The sequence below is a fragment of the Molossus molossus genome, unplaced genomic scaffold, assembly GCF_014108415.1.
Source record: "Molossus molossus isolate mMolMol1 unplaced genomic scaffold, mMolMol1.p scaffold_m16_p_3, whole genome shotgun sequence".
Classification (NCBI taxonomy): Eukaryota; Metazoa; Chordata; class Mammalia; order Chiroptera; family Molossidae; genus Molossus; species Molossus molossus.
Genome location: NW_023425366.1, coordinates 123,511,373 through 123,537,456, shown reverse-complemented (window position 1 = coordinate 123,537,456; position 26,084 = coordinate 123,511,373). Strand labels below are relative to the sequence as shown.

General features: G+C 43.2%; 2 protein-coding genes across 2 annotated transcripts in view; one reads left to right on the top strand and one right to left on the bottom strand.

The window, feature by feature from the left end:
• Positions 1-12,084: 12,084 nt before the first annotated feature.
• On the bottom strand, positions 12,085-12,219 carry LOC118642345 (thymosin beta-4-like). The gene has a single exon (XM_036280078.1). It carries the CDS (start codon positions 12,217-12,219, stop codon positions 12,085-12,087), a length of 135 nt encoding a protein of 44 aa, XP_036135971.1.
• Positions 12,220-16,610: 4,391 nt separating this feature from the next.
• LOC118642295 (acyl-coenzyme A synthetase ACSM1, mitochondrial-like) overlaps positions 16,611-26,084 on the top strand; it is a 53,673-nt gene continuing 44,199 nt past the window's right edge. The window contains exons 1-2 of the mRNA XM_036279984.1: positions 16,611-16,802; positions 24,476-24,686. Coding sequence (XP_036135877.1) covers positions 16,611-16,802; positions 24,476-24,686 — 403 coding nt within the window. The remainder of the gene's footprint in view (positions 16,803-24,475; positions 24,687-26,084) is intronic.

Sequence of the window (26,084 nt, the reverse complement as noted above, 5' to 3'; positions counted from 1 at the left end):
TTGAAGAGAAAGGTAACTAACTTTTGGAGTTGAAGTCTATAAGTTTGAGTTCTAGTTCTCTTACTCCAGAGGAATGCCCTTGTGGCAAATTGTAACCCACCTCACCATTATTTTGACATTGTTTCTATAAATGCTGACTCTGAGTAATATGCAGCTTGTAGATAAACAGCATGTTTGTACAAGAATATTAGGAACTAACTTCAGAAGATGCAGAATCCAACCTTCAGTCATTACAGTTCTAGGAGATTTGCTGTCTTTCAACTGTAGAACCAGGATGATGAAGACCAAAATGATGCACAGCAGACCATCACTTGACCAGTTTCAAGGTCCTTATTGGAATGGACTGTGCTAGCCTGCAACTAGAGAACTTTCAACCTCCTCCCCTTAATTTCTTTGTTTTGCTTCCCCTCTCCCTCCTTATAAAAACCTCTGCCTGCACTGAGGTAGGAAGATGGGTTTTGGACAAGAGCCCCCCCCCATCCTCTCAGGTAGCTGGCACATGAATAAACCTCTTTCCCTTTTCACTAGCAGCAGTCTCACGAATTTGGCTATTGTGGTGGCAGGCAGCTGAAACTTGATTTCGATTACACCTAATTTCCTTATCTGGGAAATGGGAGTGATCTAACATCATTGTTACTGACAAGTTTGGGTTCTTGTCTCCTGATATTAAAGAATTTAGACCAGGGTCACCGATAAAAGCAAAGGCATAGTGATTGAGGCTCTGCAGAGGGCAAAAACACTGAGATAGGGCCTCTGGTTCTGTGCCCCAAATGTGGCTTAAGTCTCATCTGTGGGGTTTAAGGGTTTTTATTCCCTGGGAACATGGAAGTTTCTGGGGTTAACCAGTCAGGGTGTAGGTTGCCTGGCTTTTTCCTTTTTAGGAACACTGTGATCCCACTGATGTCCGGGTACATGTCAGAGAATTGAAGCATTCTGGGATTGTGCAAGATTTATTATGGAATGCAGGAACTTTCCCAACTAGGTATTGAGTTTGTCTCTGGGGTTTGTGGCTTGGCTTTTGATCTGAAAAACAAACTTAAAAGAAGTCAGGGTAGTTCCTGGACCATTGTTCTATAGATATCTTTTGATAAACTGCCATAGTTCTGTCAAAGATTGACTCAATGGAGCAATTTTGGGGAACAATTTATTCTACTTGTTTTGTCATCACAGGGATGTAGTAGTGACTTATAAAGATTATGCCTGTGGAAGCAGCTCTCAGGGTGCAGGTAAATAACTAGGAAGAGATTCATATTTGACAGGCACAAGTGTGAAGGCCTGAGATGGGGCTAAAAGAATGAACCCTTTGGCCCTGGCCGGTTTGGCTCAGTGGTTAGAGCATTGGCTTGTGGTCCAGAGAGACCCCGGTTCGGTTCCCGCTAAGGGCACGTACCTCAGTTGCAGTTTGTCCCTGGCCCTGGTTGGGTCGTGTGGGTGGCAACCACTCGATGTGTCTCTTTCACATCAATGCTTCTCTCTCTCTCTCCCTCCTACTCTATCTGAATAAAATATGGAAAAATATCCTCAGGTGAGGATTAAAAAAACAAACAAACAGTGAACCCTTTTCCTTGGCCAGTGTGGCTCAGTTGGTTGAGTGCCGTCCTGTGCACTGAAGGGTTGTCAGTCTGACTCCCAGTAAGGGCACATACCAGAGTTACCCACTTGATCCCCGGTGAAGGGGTATGCAGGAGGCAGCTGATTAATGTTTACCTCTCACATTGATGTTTCTCTGTCTCCCTGTCCCTCTCTCTCTAAAAACCAATAAAAAATCTTAAAAGAAAAAAAAAAGGGAATAAAATCTGCCTCCGCAATCAGAGGTGCAGTCAGGGTGCACAAAGCAAACTGGTTGCATGAACTCTGAGCAGCAGTAACCTCTGATTTAATTTCAGGTAAGTTTTACTAAAACTTCAGTCCACCAAGAGAGCCAGTCTGCCCACAGAAGGAGACAGACAGAAGGGAGGAGTGAGCAGAGAAAGAGCATTTGCTCAAAAGAGCAGGGGCGTTTATAGAAATGAAGATCCAGCTGTTTGATGAACTTCTTACCAAGCAAGGGCTCACTGTCCAATATGCATAAAAGCCAATATCGTGACCCCCAGCTTTTGAGAAAAGAAAAGCTTTATTGCAAAGTCAACAGGTAAGGAGACAGGAGACAATCCAGGATTCATTCTCTCCAATCCAGGGTTTGGGGCATGATTTAAGAAGTCAGCACCGAGATAATGGATTCTGAAAGTATTCCACCATTCAGGTTGATTGAAGTTCTCACTAAGTTCATTGAGCATCCTTATAAGCAGTGTTTTGAACTCTGCATCTGTTAGGTTGCTTATCTCCATTTTGTTTAGTTCTTTTCCTGGAGTTTTGTTTTGTTCTTTCATTTGGGACATGTTTCTTTGTCTCCTCATTTTAGCTGCCTCCCTGTATTTATTTCTATGCAGTAGGTAGAGTTGCTATGTCTCCTGGGCTTCCTACGGTGGCCTATTGTTGTAGGTGTCCTGTAGGGTCCAGTGGCACAGCCTCCCTGGTCTCCCAGCTGGGCCCAATTTGTCTATAGTATACTGCAGAGATTCTGAATTTTGTTCTGTTTTTCTGAAGGGTAGTTATTTTGATTGTTTCAGCAGGCAGTTAACTTGGCCATACTCAAGCTCTAAACTCTGTCCCCTCTACAGTTTTCAGAAACTGAGCCTCTCTTCAGTTCTTTTTAGACTGAAGCTAAAAGGATTGTGTGCAGTTGAGGGATAAGCCATAACTTTGGGCAAAGTGTATACACAGAATTTGGGGATCCCTTTCTCTGGCTCTCTCTTTCCTGAATTTTCCCCATAAAAAATGGGAAACTCACCCGATGCCATTCATTTCTTACAAGGGTAGATGTCCTCCGTTTTATGACAGCTTTTGGTTGCTCTATAATACATTCTAGCATTGTTTTTTATATTTTGTCCAGGGGTCATAGTTGGTATCTGTCAGAAAGTTGATGCTGTGGAAGATACTATTCCATTACTTGAAGTGAAAGTTCCGTAATTATATTTCTAGTTGTGAATTATTTGATTAATCTCTGCCACCTGTAAGTGTGTACACTTTAATTCAGTTAAAAACATTTCCCCCCAATACTATTTTATGATAAAATGTATTAGGAGTTCCCAGGACAGTGTAGGAGAGCATAATAATTGTAATCTGTGTACGAGCTTCAAGCTAAGCTTTGTTCTGCTTCAGAGTGTTTGCACTTGTCTTCAGAACAGGTTGACTCTAAAAATCAAAACAAAGGATGATTATCAAAGACCTGTGGGCTTTCAGTTAGTTGGAAGTTATCCTTAGGCTCAATTTGCACTGGTGAATAAACATGATGACTGAGTCCTGGCCGGTTTGGCTCAGCAGTTGGAGCGTTGGCCTGCAGTCCAGAGAGACCCGGGTTCAGTTTTCTATAAGGGCACGTACCTCGGTTGCAGTTTGTCCCCTGCCCTGGTTGGTCATGCGAGAGGCAGCCACTCGATGTGTCCCTTTCACGTTGATGTTTCTCTCTCTCTCTCTTCCTTTCTCTCCCTCCCACTCTGTCTGAACAGAAGATGAAAAATGTCCTCGAGTGAGGATTAAAATGAACAAAAACAAACAAAAAACCATGATGACGGAGAGGCGCAGATTTAGAGCCAGGTGGATGTAAATTCAAACACTGCTGCTGCCAGTTTCTGGCTGTGTGACCCTGGGCAAGCAGCTTAGATTTTCTGCATGTCAATAGTCTCACTAGTAAAATGGTGCTAATGATAGTACCTTCCACATAATGTCTATATTATATGACTTAATACATGTAAATGGTTTGTTACAGTGAAACATAACCAACGTTCAATAAATTTGAGTCAATATTTCTAGTCACGAAAAATAACTGATTCTCAATTAATTCATCTCTATAATGAAAATAAAAATACCTACCTTGAGGTAATAGGACATGTATAAATGAGGTGATGTTTATGAATACTTTCAGGCAAGAAGTCATTAAGAATTATTTCTTCTCTCTTCCCATTGCCCCTCTCCTTTAATAATAATAATGATAATAATAATAATAATAGTAATATTCTTCTGATGTGCCAGGCACTATTCTAAGCAGTCTATATCTATTATCTCCTTTAATTCTCATATCAGTCCTATGAGATAGATAGTATTATTCTTATTTTCAGTGAGGAAACTGAAGCACAGCATTGCAATAACTTTCCCAGGTGTGACCTAGTTACTGGTGGAACAGGATTTCAGTTCTGCCCATTTGGCACCAGACCTCTGTTTTAAATACAATAACAGCCCTGGCCATTTTGGCTCAGCAATTAGAGCATCGGCCTATGGACCAAAGAATCTCGGGTTCAATTCTGGTCAAGGGCATGTACATCGGTTGCAGTTCGATTCCCAGTCCTGGTCGGGGTCGTGTGGGAGGCAGCCAGTCAGTGTGTCTCTCTCACATTGATGTTTTTTTCTCTCTCTCTCTTGCCCTTTCTTCTTCCCACTCTATCCGAAAATCAGTGGAAAAATATCCTCGGGTTAGGATTAAAATAAATAAGTAAGTAAATAAATAAATAAATAAATAAAATGAACAAAAACAATAACAGCTGCCATTTGAAAAGTGCTTTCTGTAAGTTCCATATGCCAGGCCATTTTGAGGGTCTTCCAAACATTATTCCCAAGGGAATTCTTATGGTTTGGAGAAGGATAAAACTACACTGAGATTTTGTAGGGGCCCTAAATTCCAGAGCCAAAGAATTTTTTTTCTCCCAGAGCAGATGGGGTTGACCAGGTAGTATAAAGAGAATAGGAGTCCCTACCATCCAGTACCCATTTCTCAGTTGAGTAACTCATATCTATTGGTGTGTGTGTGCATGTGTGTGTGTGTATAAGAAGCCAGAAATCAGAGATGGAGACGTGTGGCAGGTAGGATAGAAGTAGAATATTGTCGAGAGATGCGCAGGGCGGGCTGTCTTAAAGAAAACCAGCCTCCAGGCCTTTTCCTGCCATCTCTAGCCTTTGGGACCTTGGCCATGGTAGCTAATCTCTCCAGCTTGCTTCTACAGTGATAAAACATGACTGACTATATGTATCACCGCAGAAGCCAAAAGGCCGAGAATTGTCCTTAATTCCTCTCTTTCTTCATTTCCTCTATCAAAACCATCAGTAAGGTCCGGCTGGTGTGGCTCAGTGGTTGAGCATGGACCCATGCACCAAGAGGTTGCTGGTTCGATTCCCGGTCAGGGCCCATGCCCAGGTTGTGGGCTCAGTCTCCAGTGGGGGCATGCAGGAGACAGCCAATTGATGTTCTTTCTCATCGATATTTCTATCTCTCTCTCCCTCTCCTTTCCTCTCTCTCTAAAATCAATAAAGAAATTTTTTTTTTAAAAAAAACCCTCATCAATAAGTCCTCCTAATGGTACCTCAAAGCGCCATCCCACATCTGCCCATTTCTCCATCTTCGCTGTGTCAAGCTCGCCCAAGCTGCCAGCAAGCTCAGCCGTGGCCCAGCCTCCTTGCAGCTGTGCCTGCCCCCACGAGCCCTTCTCCACAGAACTGCCGTGAGCTCTCCAAAGTGCAAATCTGATCGTTTGGTTTCTGAATTATCTACCTTCCCGTGCTATTTTATTTCAAAATCAAGTAACCAAGGAAATTAGTTACTTGATTGAATCTTGAATCATGTCTCTTTTCTCTTAAAATCCTCTCAAGATTCCCTATCACACTTCCAACAGAATCTAAACTCCTTATTGTGGCCAACATTTTCTTTTTCGTGGTCTGCCTCCTGCCTGCGTCTTTGACTCCAGCCTCATCTTCCCTCACTCAAAAGTCTGCCACACCAGCTCGGTCTGTTCCTTGGAAAGCTCACCTCCACCTGTACTTGCTGCCTCCTGCTGGGTGTGCTTCTCCGTGCTCCTTCAACCCTCCAATGTCGCGTCCCGAGAGAGGATATCCTTAGTCACCACCCACCGCCCCGTCACACTGTCCTATCACCTTGTTCTGTTTTCTTCTAGGCACCTATTACCACTTGCGATCTTCTTGTCAGTTTAATTGATGATTTTGTTTGTAGTCTTCTGCCTCCCTATCATGGGAATTTAAACTCCTTGAGAGCAGTAAACTTGTCTGACATGTTCAAAACTACAGCCATGCCAAGAGGGTGCCCAATAAATACCTGCTGAATGCATGAATGCATCACAGGTTTGTTATAAGATTAAGGAGGGGAATGAGTGTGTTCAGGTTGACAGCAGACTTGGCTACATAGTCACTCAGAACTAGGCTGACAGAGTCTCTGCTGTATTTTGATGTTACTATATCCACACAGGGTTTCCAGGACTAGTGAGTCAGGGGAAGAGAGTCGAGAACTCATACCTGCCCTGAAATGTCCTAGACCAGAAGTGACTTGTGTCACTTCCAGGTGGGGTTCACTCACCACAACTGGAGTTCAGTGGCCTCATTCTAACTATGAGAGAAGCTGGGCAATGAAAGAAAAGTGTGCATACAATCTTCAGAGTTCTACTATCTCTCCCATCCACCCGTTGTTAGGGGTGAGGAGACCGAGGCCCCAAGCGCTAAGAAACCTCAATGTCACAGAACTGGCAACTAGCAAAAGCTAGGCTGAAACCCAGGCTTCCTGACCCCGGAGCCTGTCTTCTTGACCCCAACACTGATGTCACAGTTCCACACAGGAGATCTACTGAGATCCAGAGAGTATCTCATGGACTTTTCTTCCTGTCCCCATTCTCTTCTCAAAGTGACTGCTTCTTCTGCTTGAATAACAGGTTTTTCTTTTTGTTGTTGTTGTTGTTTTTTAATCCTCACCCGAGGACATTTTTCCATTTTTTGTTCAGATAGAGCGGGAGGGAGAGAGAGGAAGAGAGAGAGAGAGAGAGAAACAGTGATGTGAAGGGATGCATTGAGGGGCTGCCACCCGCACAACCAACCAGGGCCGGGGACAAACTGCAACCGAGGTACGTGCCCTTAGCGGGAACCGAACCCGGGTCTCTCTGTACCGAAGGCCTAAGCTCCAACCGCTGAGCCAAACCGGCCAGGGCTTGAATAACAGGTTTTTAATACTTTGATACTTTTGGTGTTTAATCTTTAGCTTGCTGTGACCCGTCAACTAGCCCTGCCTTCTCACTGGCTCCTCTCCATGACGTGAAAGTCTGTCCCGAGCTGAAAGTTCATCACGAGTGAATCAATCAGGAAGAGCAAGATCCACCTCTCAGAAGCCAGGTTTCCCTTTGGCCACGGCAGGGAGGTTCTAGGTGTTTCCAGCACTCTTTGGTGGTGACTTTGGACAGTGGTATTTCTCTCCTGGATCAATGGAGGTTGGGAGGTATAATGTACTGAGAAAGTTGGGCCAGAATACTGGAGGTGCCCCTATCCTCCAACAACATACCCAACAAAACCCCCAAAATGCCTCCAGCAGAGAACGAACAGTTCAAGCCACTACGTGTGACAATCCAGGCTTATTCAATAGGACCTCCAGGCACCTCCCGGGCATTACATATGCAGTCCTTTCAGAGATCCCAGGGGACACATCTGACAACAACCCCCACACCTCCATTTTTCAGACCAGAAGACCAAGGTTAGAATAGGCAAATGGCCTGCACATGGGCCATCTGATAAGTGGCTGAGCCAGAACTTAAGCTCAAGACTTTGGGATTCCAAAGACCCTTCATTTTGCTAGTACAGCAAACTTAACCTTAGAATCCCAAATTAATGCAAACAGCCAACATTGATTATGCCAAGCACTGTGCTCTTTGCTTTTCACGAATTATTTCATCTAATCCAAACAACAACAAAACAACCATACCCTGGCTGGGTAGCTCAGTTGATTAGAGCATTGGCCTGATATGCCAAGGTTGTGGGTTCGATCCCCAGTCAGGGCACATACAAGAAGCAACCAGTGAATGAAATAAGTGGAACAACAAATCAATCAAATCAATGTTTCTCTCTCTCTCTCCCTCCCTTCCACTTTCTCTAAAAATAAATGTGAAAATATCCTCGAGTGAGGATTAACAAAAAAAATAAAATTAAAATAAAAGCCATAGGCAACAGGTGTCACTACTGTCATATCCATTTTACAAATAAGGAAACCGAAGCTTAGAGAAAGGAGGTCAGGCCCTGGCCAATTTGGCTCAGCTGTTAGAGCGTCGGCCTGCGGTCGTGAGAGACCCGGGTTCGGTTCCCGCTAAGGGCGTGTACCTCGGTTGCAGTTTGTCCCCGGCCCTGGTCGGTTGTGCGGGTGGCAGCCACTCGATGTGTTCCTTTCACATCGATGTTTCTCTCTCTCTCTCTGTTCCTCTCTCTCCCTCCCACTCTACCTGACAAAAAAATGGAAAAATGTCCTCGGGTGAGGATTAAAAAAAAAAAAAAAAAAAGAAAGGAGGTCAGCAATGGTCAAAGAAATTGCAAATGGCAGACCTGAGGCTTAAACTCAAATCTTTCTGCCTCCAGAGCACGGGCCTTAACTACTAGGCAACACTGCCATTTGGCTCTCATTTACATGGAAACACTGGAGGTACAGGGCTGGGAAAGGGGAGCAAGTCAGCCACAGAGAACAGTGAAAGTGCTCCACTCGGCTTTGTTCATTCACACTGACAGTCATCCCACAAGAATTATGGGATCATATGACTTGTTTTTCTATCCAATTCTCTGTCTGCAGGCCTATGATTGGCTCTCTGCTTGCTCTACCTGAGTATTCCTTCTTCTAAATCATCCAATTCCTGCCAAGGTTTTCACCCAGGGAGTGACTAGGAGCAAAGTTCACTTATGTGCACACTCTTGCAAACTGCTAACTGGAGAGAACTAGGCACACAAAATTCCCTTTTCTGTCCCAATCCAAGACCTGGTCCAGCTGTTTCTTAGAAAGTCTCCAGTCCCAGGTAAGACAGAGGCCAATGAGAGGTGAATGACAGCGTCGTGTGTGTGTGTGTGTGTGTGTGTGTGTGTGTGTGTGAGAGAGAGAGAGAGAGAGAGAGAGAGAGAATCTGGGGGCAGTCAAGTATATACAGAGCCCTGAACTGAAAATCTGAAAGCCCGGTTTCAGGTTCTGACAATACTACTTACAGGTTGGCTGACTTTTGCCAAGTCTCTTAACTTTTCTGACACTTCATTTCTTTAATTGCAAAATGGGGGTGGTGATATTGAGTAGGGAGATGAATGGGACTATGCACATGATATGCCTAACGCAGTGGCTGGCACAGAGCAGGTGATCGGTTTAATGTTGTACAGCTCTGCATGGGGCAAGGTGCAGAGGGGAGTGGAAAAAAAAAAAGACCCAGAGGTGAATACGTGAAAGAAAACTCCACCATGCAGTAGTGGGTTCACATTATATAAGCGTTTGGCTTTTCTTTTCTTTTTTTTTTTTGCCCCATTGATTTTTAGATAGAGTGGGATGGGGGAAGAAAAAGAGAGAGATGTGAGGGAGACACATCAATTGGTTGACTCCCGCATGACCCCAACTGGGGTGGGGGATCCAATCTGCAACCAAAGTACATGACCTTTGGCGGGAATCAAACCCGTGACTCTTTGGTCCTCGGACTGACACTCTAACTGCTGAGCCAAACTGGCCAAGGCATTGGCTTTCATTTTCTAAAACAATTTTCATATTTAACTCCGGGATCAGCTTTAGAATTTGCTGGGTATTACATTTATTGAGCCCTTTACCCTTATTAGACACAGTGCTGGCAAAGTTTTTTTTTTTTAAATTTAATTAATTAATCTATTTTTCTTACAGATGTTTCTCCTTTTTCCCCCACTGATTCCCCCCTCCCCGCCCTGTCCCCAGCTTTGTTGTCCATGTCCATTGTTCAGCATATAAGTTCTGTGCTTTGTCTCTCCCCCACCACTCCCTCTCCTGGGGATTGTCAGTCTGTACCCCACTTCCATGTCTCTGGGACTACCCCATTCCTCAGACTGTTATGTTCATTATATTCCACAAATAAGTGAGATCATATGATACTTGTCTTTCTCTGTCTGGCTTGTTTCGCTTAAGATAATACTTTCCAGGTCCCTCCATGTTGTCTCAAAGGATAAGAGATCTTTCTTTCTTACAGCTGCATAGTACTCCATTGTGTATATGTATCACTGCTTTTTTATCCACTCATCAATCGATGGACATTTGGGCTGTTTCCAGATCTTTGCTATTGTAAATAGTGCTGCTACGAACATGGGGGTACATATATTCTTTCTGATTGGTGTTTCAGGCTTCTTCAGGTATATTCCTAGAAGTGGGATCACTGGGTCAAATGGCAGTTAAATTTTTGATTTTTTGAGGTAACACCATATTGTTTTCCATAGTGGCTGCACCAGTCTGCATTCCCACCAGCAGTGTACTAGAGTCCCCTTTTCTCCACACCCTCGCCAACACTTGTTGTTTGATGATTTGTTGATGGCTGCCATTCTGACAGGTGTGAGGTGATACCTCATTGTTGTTTTAATTTGCATCTCTCTGATGATTAGTGATGTTGAACATTTCTTCATATGTCTCCTAGCCATTTGTATGTCCTGTTTGGAGAGGTGTCTATTTAGTTCCTCTGCCCATTTTTTAATTGGGTTCTTTGTCTTCCTTTTGTTGAGTTGTATGAGCACTCTCTATATATTGGAAATTAACCCCTTATCCGATGTATCATTGGCTATTATGCTCTCCCATACAGTGGGTTGTCTTTCCATTTTGACGATTGTATCTTTTGCTGTGCAGAGACTTTTGAGTTTGATGTAGTCCCATGTGTTCATTTTCTCCTCTGTTTCTGTTGCCTTATGTGATGTATTGGTGAAAATTCTGCTGCGTATGATGTCTGAAATTTTGTTGCCTACAGTTTCTCCTAGGATTTTTATGGATTCATGAGTCACATTTAAGTCTTTTATCCATTTTGAGTTTATTCTTGTGTATGGTGTAAGTTGATGGTCTAGTTTCATTTATTTGCATGTAGCTGTTCAATGTTCTCAACACCATTTATTAAACAGCTTGTCTTGACTCCACTCCACTGTATGCTCTTGCCCCCTTTGTCAAATATTAATTGAGCATATTGCCTTGGGTCCATTTCCAGGTTCTCTGTTCTGTTCCATTGGTCTATCTGCCTGTTCTTTCTGGCAAAGTAATTTTTGTAGATTATTTTACTAATCCTGAAGGAAGGTGGGTGGTAGGTATTGTTACTGTGCCCTTAAGTTCAGAGACACAAATAATGGCCAAAATCCAGCTGGTAGGCAGTGGAACCAAACTCTAAGACCTCCTATGACACACTAAATCTGTTATTTTAGAAAACAGATTGCTTTCTTCAGGCCAAATTTTTGTGAAATCAGAAGGTTGCTGGAACCCTTCAAGGCGCTGTGGACCGGCATACGGTCGGGAGCTGAGTCACTCCTTAAAACTGCAATGCCAAAGTGACTTCAAAATACACTTTAAAGCATTTCAAAAGGTTGTTCCTTAAAACTATTTTGTAGGATGTCCTTAGCCCAGCGATTTTATTTTTTTGCATATTTGAAAATTTTTTTTATTTGCACATAAAAAATTGTTTCATTAATTAAAATAATTTGAACAAAAAATAAAATGGCATTCTGATTAAACTGCATTTTACAGCCTGCAGGACCCGTTGGACCAGCTTGGTTTTCACTCTAGGTCTCACTGTCATCCCACCAGCTTCTTCCTTCACTAACAGGCAAGTTCTTTCCTCCCCTGCCAGCCAGACAGGCAGATGGGAGAGGCAGGTGCGGCCTTCCTTGTCAGTAGTTCTCTGATTTGAAAAGGGGCAGCACAGTCATTTAAACTGATCCAACCTCTTTGCACCTTACAAAATTGAACAGCTAAAAGAAGTAACATAAGCCTTGGCCGGTTTGGCTCAGCGATTAGAGCGTCAGCCTGCGGTCCAGAGAGACCCGGGTTCAGTTCCCGCTAAGAGCATGTATCTCAGTTGTAGTTTGTCCCCGGCCGTGGTTGGGTCGTGCAGGTGGCAGCCACTCGATGAGTACCTTTCACGTCGATGTTTCTCTCTCTCCCTCTCTATCTGAAGAAAAACTGGAAAAATGTCCTCGGGTGAAGATTTCAAAAAAAAGAAGTGAAATAAGAAGGCAATGCTTGTTGATGCACAGGGCATATTGGCGGTGCATGCCCCATTACGATTCGCCTGCTTGCTTCTCCTGTTCAATCATTTCTTTTGATGGCACTGGATTTTTCTCTTGCGTCTCTGTTTTCTTCAATTTTGATTTATCAAATTTCTCAGTGTCAGCCATATCAGGTTTCTCTGACATGGTTGTAGAGAAAGCCCAGCCTGGTGCTCGAACTAGAGGATTCCGATCTGCTCAGTGACCGCCGCCGAATAGACCAGCGATTTTTAACCATTTTCATCTCATGGCACATATAAACTAATTACTAAAATTCTGTGACACACCAAAAAATATATTATATTTTTTTGGCAATCTGGCCAAAATAGGTATAATTTTGATTCATTCACACCAAACCGCTATTGTTATGTTGGCTGTTGTCTTTTTGTTGTTATTGATCCTCACCCGAGGATATTTTTTCCATTGATTTTTTTTAAGAAAAAATGGAAGGGAGAAGTGGGGGTGGGGAGAGAGAGAGAGAAACATTGATGTGAGAGAGACACGTCAATCAGCTCGTTGCCTCCTGAACACACCCTGACTGAGGCCGGGGACTGAACCTGCAACCCAGGCATGAGCCCTTAACTGGGAATTGAGCCCGAGATCCACAGGCTGATGCTCTAACCACTTAGCAAACTGGCTGGGGAGGCAGCCGTCATTTTTTTATTTGACAATCTTAGGGAAACAAGGTCAGTGCTCCTAACTAAATAGTCAGGTATTGCATGTTTTAAAAATTCTTGCAGCATACCCGTTAAAAGTTACTGCCTTAGACTATAAAGTCCAAGAGAGTAGGAATTCTTGCAGCCTAATTAATCTCTGATATATCTAAAACTACATGTGGCATATATATATATATATATATATATATATATATATATATATATTCTGTAATTCAGACATTTTGTAGGCATACTGAATTTTTCCCCCCAATTTTCATCTTTCAGTTTTCCAAATTATGACAAAAAAGAAAAATCTAACTTTTTTTTTTTAAGTACCAATGTGTGCCTCACTGGTGTGTTTCAGTGGATTGAGTTTCCTCCTCTAGTCTGAGAGGTCCTGGTTCGATTCCCAGGCATTCTGAGGAATATGTACACATACATATACATATACAAATAGTTATAGATACAGATGGTAACAGCATATATGGGCATAATTATAGATATAGAAATTGATAGTTATAAAGACAGATATACATGTAGATAGAGATAGACGTATAAGTATAGATATCTCTGACTTTTAGTCTTAACACTGTGAGATTAGGTTCTTAACTTATTCATGCAGAAGCTGGACACTGCGGTGTCTGTGTTCAGGAATTTATCCCTGTTCCTTCACATTAGACACTAATTCCAAAGGTCAAGCAGCCATTTTTCTGAAGCTTAATTATTCAGTGAGAGTTTCCCCAGAGAGAGTGTTTATTAACAGAAACTCCCATATCAGGACCACTTATCTGTGCGGAATCTGGGCTATATCTTTAAAAAAAAAATTTTTTTATTGAGTTTAGAGAGAGAGGAAGGGAGAAGGAGAGAGAGATAAAAACATCAATGAGAGAGAACCTCCTGCACACCCCCCACTGGGGATTTGACCCACAACTTGGGCGTGTACCCTGACCAGGAATGGAACCAGTGACCTCTTGGTGCATGGAGCCACACCAGCCAGGCTGGGCTACATGCTTTATACAGGATATCATTTATTCACTGCCACAACTTTAGGAAACAGGTGCTGCTAATATTTTAGAGAGAAGTTAAGAAAATTGCCCAAAGCTGTGCAGGTGATGAGTGGAGGGGCTGGAATTCGAACCTGTGCTGTTTGACTCCTAGGGGCAGGCTCTCAGCTCCCACAGTCCTCCCAGCTCCGTGCTGGTGGTGTTTGGCCCACTCATATGATGAAGAGTAAGTCAGAATTTCAAACATCTTTATAAGATAATACCAAAGTCATTTCTTTTTTATTTAAGAGAGGTGTGTTAGATTGCTAGGTCTGGCATAACAAAGAACCACAGGCTGGGGGGCTCAGATCATTTCCCACAGTTCAGCAGGCGAGAAGCCTGAGATGGAAGCATCCGCAGGGGTGGTCTCTTCTGGGACTAGCTCCTTGGCTTGCAGGCGGCCGGCTTCATGTCCACATGGCATCCCCTCCACCTGTCTGTGTCCTGATCTCTTCTTACAAGGACACCGGTCGCATTGGATTAGGGTCCATCTAATGACCTCATTTTAACTTAATTACCTCTTTAAAGATTCTTCCTCCAAACAGTCTCATTCTGAGGTACTGGGGGTTAGGACTTAAACATATAAAATTGGGGGGGGGGGTGATGCAATTTGGCTCATAATAAAGGGTTAATAAATCTCCTTGTTCTTTCTCTCCATTTGGTTTGTTAAGGGGGCGTTTTGGACCGTCCTTGGGTATTTTAAGGATTTCTGAGGTCATTTATACACCTGTGTATAGTAGTAGCAACTGAGTTGGGCATTCTTGCTCTAAACCAGTTGGTACCTGTGGAGGGAGGTACGTGCTGGAAATAATAACAGGGAAGGTCAGTTTCTAGAACCAGCTCTGCTACTACACTTGCCTTGCAACCTTGGGGTGTTGGCTTAGATCAGGATTTTTTTTTAATCCTCACCGGAGGATATTTTTACATTTACCTTTAGACAGAATGGGTGGGAGAGAGAGAGAGAGAGAGAGAGAGAGAGAGAGAGAGAGAGAGACATCGACTGGCTGCCACCCGCACAACCCCAATCAAGGCCGGGGAGGAACTGCAACCGAGGTACGTGCCCTTGGCTGGAACCGGACCTGCGTCTCTTTGGTCTGTGGGCTGACACTCGAACCGCTGAGCCAAAGCGGCCAGGGCAAGATCAGGACTTTTAAACTCAACAGGTGCAGTAATGGAGAAACAGGGAGGTGTGGCAAAATACGCTGGGTAAAGCTGGAAACGCCCATTTAAACAAAGCAAAGGAAATACCCCGAGTGCCAGGTCCCATCAGCTGATAGCTCAGGGCCTTTCTTTCCCTGGAGCACTCTGACAAAACAAAAGGTGGTGCTGTTGATTGACAGGCACTAAAAAGGAAGCAAAGTTCATGTGGCCTAAGAACCCATGCTAACAAGCAGACTCTGAGGCGTGAACTTTACATATTTCTATGCTCTTTTCTGCCGACAATAACCCAGTGACGCATTTAGCCGTGGCCTTCCCACTCGGAACTGGTAGCAGGGTTCTGGGGGCAGCATCAAAATTAGCTGAGGCTAGGTTATTGGGGTCCAAACGGCCCGAAAATAAACTGAGTCAAGTTTTATTGATCTATTCTGTAGGTCTCTTGTTAACAGTACTATCCGACTACTGAGTCGGGGAGGAACCTGAACTATTTGCAGTGACAAAGGGCTTGAATCTCCAAGCTGTTTGGGAGGCGGCTCTCCCTCGGTCAGCATTCTTATGGAAAGATCATTCTAGCTTAAGCCAATGTTCACACTCACACTTCAAGATCTAATAAAAAAGGGTTTTGCTCCCATTTTAGGGGCATTTGTTGGGATCGGGTGTGGCAAAGGTCTGGTGGGTCAACGCTGATGGCTTGGTGACAGCTGCCGGAACGCTGTCCCGGGGAAGACCTGAGGCCAGACCCCAGTCCAGTGCGGCAGGTGCTGTGACATAGTTTCATCTGACCTGAGTGCGGTGGTGGATGTTTGTCAATATCCTCATAGTCCCAAGTGACTGAGACCTAGTCTCAGGCAGGAAAACTTGTTGGCTCACAGAATCCAGGACGGGATATTAACAAGAGAGGGGTGGAGATGCAGATGGGCCTCAGAACAATATGAACCAGCCACTGGGACGCCTCCGAGATCCTCCCTGCCCCTCGGTCCACGTCTCTGCACGTGGTTTTCTTCTCTCATGCAGGGCGGCTATCTCCACCTGCCAGGACCAGCACCCCGACCGCTCCTGACTGTGCTTCGTGGCTGCCACCAGAGAGAGTGCCTTCCACTCCTCGGTGACATGCACACGCCACGTTTAGGAGAGGAATCATGAGTAGCCCAGTCTGGATTAAAAGATTATAGGGAATGACTGCTCAACCCTGGACCAATCAACTTTGGACAGGGCCTGGAATCATCTAAAACTAGAATAGCTTCCTGAGAACCACCCCATTGGGCTCAGCAGGAAGAGAGGTCTCCAGAGCAAGGCTAGCATGGAGTGCAGGACTTTCAAATGGTGGGTTTCCACCACAAAGGGGCGGCCACATGGCTGCCAACCTGAGCTTAAATCCCAGGGGTGGAAGAGCAGGAGAAGGCCCTCAGGAATGTGTCCCAACCTCATCTAGCAGCACAGTCCCTCCCCATAATTCTCTGCCTTGTGGTTCCTAAGATGGGGAGAGAAATCCTACATCCTAAGTCAATAAATTGTGCCTTCCAAATACTGGTCAGCTGAAACAAAACTCTAGCCAGTAACCAGAAATGTGCCTTCATCTTGTGGAGGAAAGTCCTGCTTCATGACCAACCTATTAGCCATCTCTCCCCAAGACAGGTGGTGACCAGAGAAGTCTGTGCCGCTTCCTGAGGACTGCTCCGCCATGCAGGGGCTGACGAGGTTCCGGGTCCTTTGGGGCATCCACAAGTCCTTCCACGGCTTCCATCCTGCCCCTCGGCACTTGCACTACCAGTCTTTGTCAGCACCTGGAACCACAAGATGGAATGACCAGGATACGCCTGAGGAATTTAACTTTGCAAGTGATGTAATAGACTACTGGACTCAAATAGAGAAGGTGAGGAGGCACCTGTGATGGGGGGGGGGGGGGCGGTGATAACAGGTGTGGCCTCCCTGCTTATCTTGCTCCTAGTAGGCTGAGGGCACAGAACCAATACAGCTTCTGCCTCAGCTTATCAGTGCCATGGAAAAAGTTTACGTTTAGGGCTTCGATTCGCAGCCTGGCCAATTTTGTACTTCTTGAGCCTCAGTGGTTTTATCTATGAAACAGGGATAATCTCATTTAAGAAACAAGACAGCAGGTAAAAGTATCTGGTGCACAGTCAGATAATCATGACCAAATGCAAAGTTCTAATCAACAAGGTCAGCAAGTTGACGTTAGTCTGCATTCTGACCTTCAACTAATGGGACTTTGAGTCTAACTGGAATTTATCTCACCAGACTTGGGCTTAACTTCAGGCTACACTCAGAAGGAAGGAACAGCCCTGGCCGGTTTGGCTCAGCGGTTAGAGCGTCAGCCTGCGGTCCACAGAGACCCGGGTTCGGTTCCCGCTAAGGGCACATACCTTGGCTGCAGTTTGTCCCTGGCCCTGGTTGGGTCGTGTGGGTGGCGGCCACTCGATGTGTCCCTTTCACATCGATGTTTCTCTCTCTTCCTCTCTCTCCTTCCCGCTCTATCTGAGTAAAACATGGAAAAATGTCCTAGGGTGAGGATAAAAAAAAAAAAATTAAAAAAAAAAAAAAGAAGGAAGGGACAGACCACCTGAGTGCATCTGACACTTAGAGCTAAGTCGTGTCATCAATCTTCCTGTGAGGATGGCAAGTTCAGCTGGAGTCCTACCTATCAACTACCCACTTGGGTGTGGCATTGGGATATGTCCAAAGAAACCAGTGCTTGTAGCCTGTACAGTTTACATGTCTCTTCAGAAAAAAACAAGTATTTGGTTTGTTTTTTCCTAAGAAACAGACCAAAAGAAGAGCAGTGATACCACCAGGGGTTGGGGCAGACAGGGTGGTGTTCCAGCTACTAAGTCCCAGCTGATGCCGTTCACAGTGTGAAAAGTTACCCAACATTATCTTTGTGCAAAGAGAGAATTCAGCTGTGATAGATTCAGAGAGTTGATAGAATTTTTAAGTTTCCCATGAACATGCATCTATATGTTAGTATTCAAGGCTCATATGCCTTTCATGGGGCTTCCTCCTACTTCTTTCTTTTTCCTTTCTCTAAATTTTCATAGTAACTCCAAGGAAAATAGAGTCTTTGGTTATAAGGGGTATTTTTTATATGCCATGTTGAATGCTTTTCATTTGTTGTTGTTGTTAATCCTCATCCGAAGATATTTTTCCATTGATTTTTAGAGAGTGGAAGGGAGAGGAAAGGGAGAGATAGAGAAATATATCAATTGGTTTGCCACCTGCACGACCCCTCACGGGGCCAGGGATCAAACCCACAACTCAGGTTTGTGCTCTTGACCAGGAATTGAACCCTCGAACCTTCAGTCTGTGGGCCAACATTCTAACCACTAAGCCAAACAAGCCAGGACAAGCTCTTTGCATTTTAATGGTCTGACTAGATGGACACTTTTATTATCCCCATTTTCCAGATGAGAAAACTAAGGTTCCGAGAGTTTTAAATAACCAACAGAAATTACATACCTAGTAAGTAAAGGAGAGAATAGGATCCAGGTTATCTAACTCTAAAATCCATTATTTAACCTGGTCTCATGATCTGATGGTACTAAACATCTCTCCCTTCAGACTATAAGTTGACTTTCATTACTGCCCAGGCCATAAATCTGATGAAGACCTTTTAGACCATGAGATGGGTTGGAGAGGGAGGAGGTAGAGAGGAGGAAGTGAGCCCATCACTTTTTCTTTGCATTTATCTTCGTAAAATTTGTATTGGTTAGTTCCTGCATCAACCCATGGAGATAACCAAGTAAACACCAAGTAAATGGTATTCCCTCATTTTTGTTGGGTTTTATGTCACCATCATCAGTCACTGTCAATTCCTCCACATCTCCCAATGTCTCCCAATGTCACCCCAAGCACCCTTATCCCATTAACTTTCATTCTCACAACACTTCTGATCTGTCTGTTTCCACTTTTCCAATCACCTTGACCATGATTAGCGTCTTTCTAGTGATGCATGGTGTTTAACACCTAGAAGTTTCTCAATGAACATTTGTGGAATAAATTAATTTTGAAATCTGCCTTACAATCCATAGGTCTTGGTGCTGCTCCTATTAAAGATTCACTTGTCCTGGCCAGTGTGGGTCAGTGGTTGGAGAGTCGGCCTGAGCACTAGAGGGTCGCAAGTTTGATTCCCGGTCAAGAGCACATATCTGGGTTGCAGGTTTAATTCCCGGCTCCAGCAGATCCCAGACCTCAGTAGGGGAGTGTGTGGGAGGCAACCAATTGATGTGTCTCTCTCATATTGATGTTTCTTTCTCTCCCCACTCCCCCCTCCCATTCTCTCTAAAAATCAATAGAAAACATATCCTCCAGCCCCGCCGGTGTGGCTCAGTGGTTGAGCGTCGATCCACGCACCAAGAGGTCACCAGTTCGATTTCTGGTTAAGGCACATGCCCAGGTTGTGGGCCTGATCCCCAGTGGGGGGCATGCAGGTGGTGGCCAGTCGATGTTCTCTCTCATCGATGTTTCTATCTCTCTCCCCCTCTCGCTAAAATCAATAAAGAAAAAATAAGTAATAGTGCCTCCAATTTAAAAAAAAAAGAAAAGAAAAAATATCCTCTAGTGAGGATTAAAAAAAGACTTGGCAGAGGGCACACCACTGCAGTCCACTCTGCTCCCTGAGCCTCCCTTCCAATGTAACGGTCACCACCCCACACTGATCCATGGCCTAATCAGCAACACAACCAACCAACACCATAACGGGGTGGCAGAATTTATTTTGACTCACATTTCAACACATTTTACTTGTAAAATGTAAGTTAGAAATCCAACATTTTTATGCACACTCTTCTGATTGTGTGTGTGTATGTGTTGGCAAAGAATTCATTACAAAACAAAAGAAAATTCCTTGTGGCTCTGGCTGGGTAGCTCAGTTGGTTAGAGTGTTGTCCCAGTATACCAAGGTTGTGGGTTCAATCCCCCGTCAGGGCACATATAAGAAGCAAACAATGAATATATAAATAAGTGGAACAACAAATCTCTTTCTCCTCTCTCTTCCTCTCTTTCTAAAATCAGTCAATAAATAAAATAAAATAAAAATACTGAGACAAACCCTTTCTACAAACAATAAATGCATAAGTGTAGGTTTTGTTTCTTTGTGTGTATGTGACTTGGATGTCTTTAGATTTTTAATAATTGTTCAAATTTTTCAATTACAACTGACATATAATATTATATTGGTATGTTATATAAATGTCTAATTATTATGTTGTATATCTGAAACTCGTATGTTTTTTTTGTTTTTTTTATTTTTTTATCCTCACCCGAGGACATTTTTCGATATTTTGTTCAGATAGAGTGGGAGGGAGAGAGAGAGAAACATCGACGTGAAAGTGACACATCGAGTGGTTGCCACCCACACGACCCAACCAGGGCCGGGGACAAACTGCAACCAAGGTACATGCCCTTAGCGGGAACCGAACCCAGGTCTCTCCGGACCGCAGGCCGACGCTCTAACCGCTGAGCCAAACCGGCCAGGGCAGAAACTCGTATGTTTTTGATATTCAAAAAGAATAATCTCATTCATGAATCACCCATGTAACTGATCTGCCTTTCCAATTTTCTTACCAAGGAGTAGTTTTGTGTTTTTGTTCATTTAAAACAACTATATCAATATATATTCTACATAGAATAAAATGCCCACATTTTAAGTACAAAGTTGAATGAGTTTTAGAATATTTCTATCACCCCCAAAATTTGCTTTTGTCCTTTCTCAGTCGATCCCACCCACCCCGACCCTGAGCCCCAGATAACCACTGACCTGCTGCTCACTTTGCATCTGACATCTGATTTCTTTTTTTTATTTTATTTTATTTATTTATTTTTTAGTTCTCACCCGAGGACATTCTTCCTTTTCTTTTTTTTTTGTTCAGATAGAGTGGGAGGTGTTATAACTCAGTGCCATTGACCTAAACTCCCAGAGGCCTTCACGACAACCAAAAGGGTTGTCAGTTTACTCATTTACTGAAGAACATTCTTCACTAACTAATCCCTAAGTAATCGCCAACCCTGGGATAATAACTAACCCTTGAGTAATCCTGGGCGGCACCAGGGATAATCTAATTGAAAACATCTTGACCTTTGAGATGTCTGGGAAACTGAGTAACAGGTAATTAACTAACTGCTAAATTCTGCTTCTGTAACATGCTTGCTTACACGTAGCAACCCCCTTACAAAATCCTATAAAAAGGAGCCATTTTAGCTCTCCGGGCCGCAGTTACTCCTGTGTGGGACATACTGCAGGTGCCTGCGGACTTAGCTCAATAACCTCCTTTTGTTAAACCCCATCTCGGGGTCTGAGTTTGGTCGATCTCCTGGGTTACAATAGAGGGAGAGAGAGAGAGAGAGAGAGAGAGAGAGAGAGAGAGAGAGAGAGAGAGAGAGAGAGAAACATCGACATGAAAGGGACACATCGAGTGGCTGCCCTTCGCACGACCCAACCAGGACTGGGCACAAACTGCAACCGAGGTACGTGCCCTTAGCGGGAACCGAACCCGGGACTCTCTGGTCTGCGGGCCGACACTCTAATGGCTGAGCCAAACCGGCCAATGCCTTTTTAAAATTTTTTAATCCTCACCTGAGGATATTTTTCCAATTATCTTCAGAAAGAGTGGGAAGGAGGGAGAGAGAGAGAAACATGGACGTGAGAGGGACATATCGACTGGTTGCCAGCTGGAGACCGAACCACAACCGAGGTCCATGCCCTCGACCGAATTGAACTCACGGGTCCGCGGGCCAACGCTCTAATCACTGATCCACACTGGCCAGGGCTGTGTCTGATTTCTTTTACTCAGCATGTTTTTGAAATGTATCCATGTTGCTTTGTGGACTAGTTGTTTGTTTCTTTTTATTGCTGAGTTACTTAGTGTTTTGTCTTTTAAAACTATTTCTCAATATCCCTTGGTTTCAAATCTTCCCTCATAAAACCTTAAATTTCAAATCCAGTTTAAGGGTTGTGTTTTTATCTTCTCGAAAACAGCTTTATCTCAACATCACATTATCAAATTTATTCTTAGTACAAAAACCTATAACTACGTAAGTGATATCTTCTTTAAGGTGCAAGAAATATATATCGCACTGTCTGAAATCTGAGCAACAATTGTTTTCTACCTTGGCATACCAACTTTTCCATCACATTTTAAACTCCTGCAGAAATGTTACATACTATGCTCCCCTTATATAAGCAGTGTACAATTTGTCACAAATACTTGTTAATATTCTCTAATCTGCTGGGCAAGAATTATTTTCATAGCACTGATTTTTTTATAGCTATAAAGACATATATGTGTATATGCACATACATTAATCTTAACTCAGATGAGATATACACTCTAGTTCCAATCATCTGAATTTAAAAGGTAGTAATATTATGTTTGTGTATCTGTAGGGGAAAAATTCTGGAAAAATATTCACTAAGCCATTTTCAGTGCTAACATTCAGGGAGTAAAAATGTGATGAGAAATTTGAAGAAATTATTTTGCTTATAAGAACATTTTTTGCTCATAAATTTCTACGTTGCCTGAATTTTCACTCTGAACATGTTTTATTTGGGGAATAAAAATAAATCTTTAAAAATGTTCATTATAGAAAACTTGGGGAAAATAAGGCAGGTGATTTAAACAAGAAAATTGGCCATAAATATTTAGAACTATTTACAGATGTGCATATATGTGTTTCTTGTTTATCATTGTATCCTTTTGGTCTAAGAACAGTGACTAAGAAATAATAACTTAGCCCTGGCCGGTTTGGCTCAGCGCTTAGAGCATTGGCCTGCCTGGGTTTGGTTCCCACTAAGGGCACGTACCTCAGTTGCACTTTGTCCCCGGCCCTGGTTGGGTCGTGTGGGTGGCAGCCACTTGATGTGTCCCTTTCACGTCAATGCTTCTCTCTCTCTCTCTCTCCCTCCCACTCTATCTGAACAAAATATCAAAAAATGTCCTCGGGTAAGGATTAAAAAAACAAATAATAACTTAGTAATATTGAATAAATAAGTGAAAAATTATTACTAAATTTAGATTATAATGTAAATATGGTTTTGCTTATATACATTGATATTATATTATTAGCAGTTTATTGCAAAAAATCTGAAATTTTTTTGTCGGTTTTATTATATTCTATAATTTTGTAGACAGCAATTTTTGTCTTTTGATTGGGAAATTTAGTTCCTTTACATTTAAAGTAATTACTGATAGAGAAGGATTTACTATTACCATTTTGTTCATTGTCTTCTTGATGTCATAGCTCTTATTTTTGCCCTTCATTTCCTCTTTTACAGCTTTCTTTTGTGCCTGGTTGATTTTCTTGTAGTGATATGTTTTGATTCTCTTCTCATTTCCTTCTGTGTATATTCTGTGTATTGTGTATATTACATTTAATATCTTGAAGTTATAATAATCTATTTTTTTTATCCTTATCCGAGGACATCTTTTCCATTTTTTCCATCTTTTCCATTCAGATAGAGTGGGAGGGAGAGTGAGGAAGAAAGAGAGAGAAACATCGATGTGAAAGGGACACATTGAGTGGTCGCCACCCGCACAACCCAACCATAGCCGGGTACAAACCGCAACCGAGACACGTGCCCTTAGCGGGAACTGAACCCGGGTCTCTCTGGACCACGGGCCGATGCTCTAACCGCTGAGCCAAACCAGCCAGGGCATAATAATCTATTTTAAACTAATAACAACTTAACTTCAATTGCGTATACCAACTTATTTCTTTCCAGCTACATCTCAACCCCACTGAATGTTGCAAACAAATTTCATTCTTTTCCTTCTGTGCCAAGGAGGGGCTGGGAATCCAGTGACTTCCTCCCAACCTTTGGGCACCACATTAGAGAAGGGTGGTGCAAAAGTGAGCAAAAACACCGCAGAATGTCCTACCGTGCTAAGTATGGCTTTAATGGTTTGGACATTTGTTGGTTGCTACAGATCCTTGATTGTTTGGAGAGCTCCCACAAAGACATTTTAGTTTGTTGTTTATTTGATGTTTCTCTGCTTCTTGTGAATTTCACCTTTAAAGATAACTCAATTTTAAAAATAAATTTCCCCAAATATTCAGAACCTAATTAGCCTCTTTAATTGTGTAGCGATTATAATAATAGTAATATTTATTGAGCACCTACTTGTGCCAGGTACTGTTATGTACACTTTACTCATTTAAATAACTCATTTAGACTTTACTACCTTCTAGGTAATATTATTGTCCCCATTTCCTAGATGAGAAAGCTGGGGCACAAAGAGGAACCCACTGTCTACGCGGAACTAAGACACGTAGGAATGGAATTTTAAGAGTTCAGTTGGTGACATGAAGGCTATTCATGGTTTTATGTGACTTGAGAGGAGGTGACTACAGTAGACCAGAAGTTGGCTGGATCACTCCTCACTCCTAACTTTTCTTGGCTCTTTAAATGATTTAAAATGGGGGTCTCAGTCCCTGAGCTATGCTCACACTGGAATGTGACTATGTCAGTGGATTGGGGAAGTAAGTGCCCTTTTCCTTGAAAGCAGGAAGTAACACATGGTGTATGATCTTGACCAGGAAGGCAAAAGAGGCCCAAACCCAGCCCTGTGGTGGGTGAATAACCAAGGAGACGAAGTGAAGTGGAGTTTCAGGGAGCTGACAGACTTAACCTGCCGGACAGCCAACGTCCTCACGCAGACCTGTGACCTGCAGCAGGGAGACCATCTAGCCTTGATCCTGCCTCGAGTGCCCGAGTGGTGGCTGGTGTGCCTGGGCTGCATCCGAACAGGTCAGCGACTCAGAGAGACCCTGGAGACCTTAGGCATGGCCTAGAGCCAATTGGTCCTGGAATAGTAGGTGCTTTCTCTTCCCCCACAGTCTTCTTCTTCACAGTCTTTCTCTTTCTCAGACTCCCTCAAAAAATTTTTATTCCTGCCCTGGCCGGTTTTGCTCAGCGGTTAGAGCGTCGACCTGCGGTCCTGAGAGACCCGGGTTCGGTTCCCGCTAAGGGCGCGTACCTTGGTTGCAGTTTGTCCCCGGCCCTGGTCGGTCGTGCGGTGGCAGCCACTCGATGTGTCCCTTTCACATCGATGTTTCTCTCTCTCTGTTCCTCTCTCTCCCTCCCACTCTACCTGAACAAAAAAATGAGAAAATGTCCTCTGGTGAGGATAAAAAAAAAAATTTTTATTCCTTCTCACTCACTCTCTCCCTAACACTCACAATGTCATAGTTCTCTCGTTCATACACACAGACAGTTTTCTCTTGCACATTCTCAGACTTTATTACTGAGTTAACCTTTTGCCATATTTGAGCCCCCTACTGAGTTATTTAAAAATCAACTGCAGTAATCAAAACAGCCTGGTATTGGCACAAGAACAGGCATATAGACCTGAGGAACAGAAATGGACCCAAGGCAATATGCTCAATTAATATTTGACAAAGGTGGCAAGAGCATACAGTGGAGTAAGGACAGCCTCTTTAATAAATGGTGTTGGGAAAATTGGACAGCTACATGCAAAAAAATGAAACCAGACCATCAACTTACACCATACACAAGAATAAACTCAAAATGGATAAAAGACTTAAATGTGACTCATGAATCCATAAAAATCCTAGAAGAAAATGTAGGCAACAAAATTTCAGACATCATACACAGCAGAATTTTCACTGAGACATCACCTAAGGCAACAGAAACAAAGGAGAAAATGAACACATGGGACTACATCAAACTCAAAAGCTTCTGCACAGCAAAAGATACAATCATCAAAATGGAAAGACAACCCACTGTATGGGAGAACTTCATTGCCATGATATATCAGATAAGGGGTTAATTTCCAATATATAGAGAGTGCTCATACAACTCAACAAAAGGAAGACAAAAAACCCAGTTTAAAAATGGGCAGAGGAACTAAATAGACACCTCTCCAAACAGGACATACAATGGCTAGGAGACATATGAAGAAATGTTCAACATCACTAATCATCAGAGAGATGCAAATTAAAACTACAATGAAATATCACCTCACACCTGTCAGAAAGGCCGCCATCAACAAATCATCAAACAACAAGTGTTGGGGAGGGTGTGGAGAAAAGGGGACTCTAGTGCACTGCTGGTGGGAATGCAGACTGGTGCAGCCACTATAGAAAACACTATGGTGTTACCTCAAAAAACTAAAAATTTAACTGC

Coding starts and splice junctions, on each gene's coding strand:
- LOC118642345 (XM_036280078.1), bottom strand. CDS start 12,219: ATGTCAGAGAAACCTGATATGGCTGACACTGAGAAATTTGATAAATCA.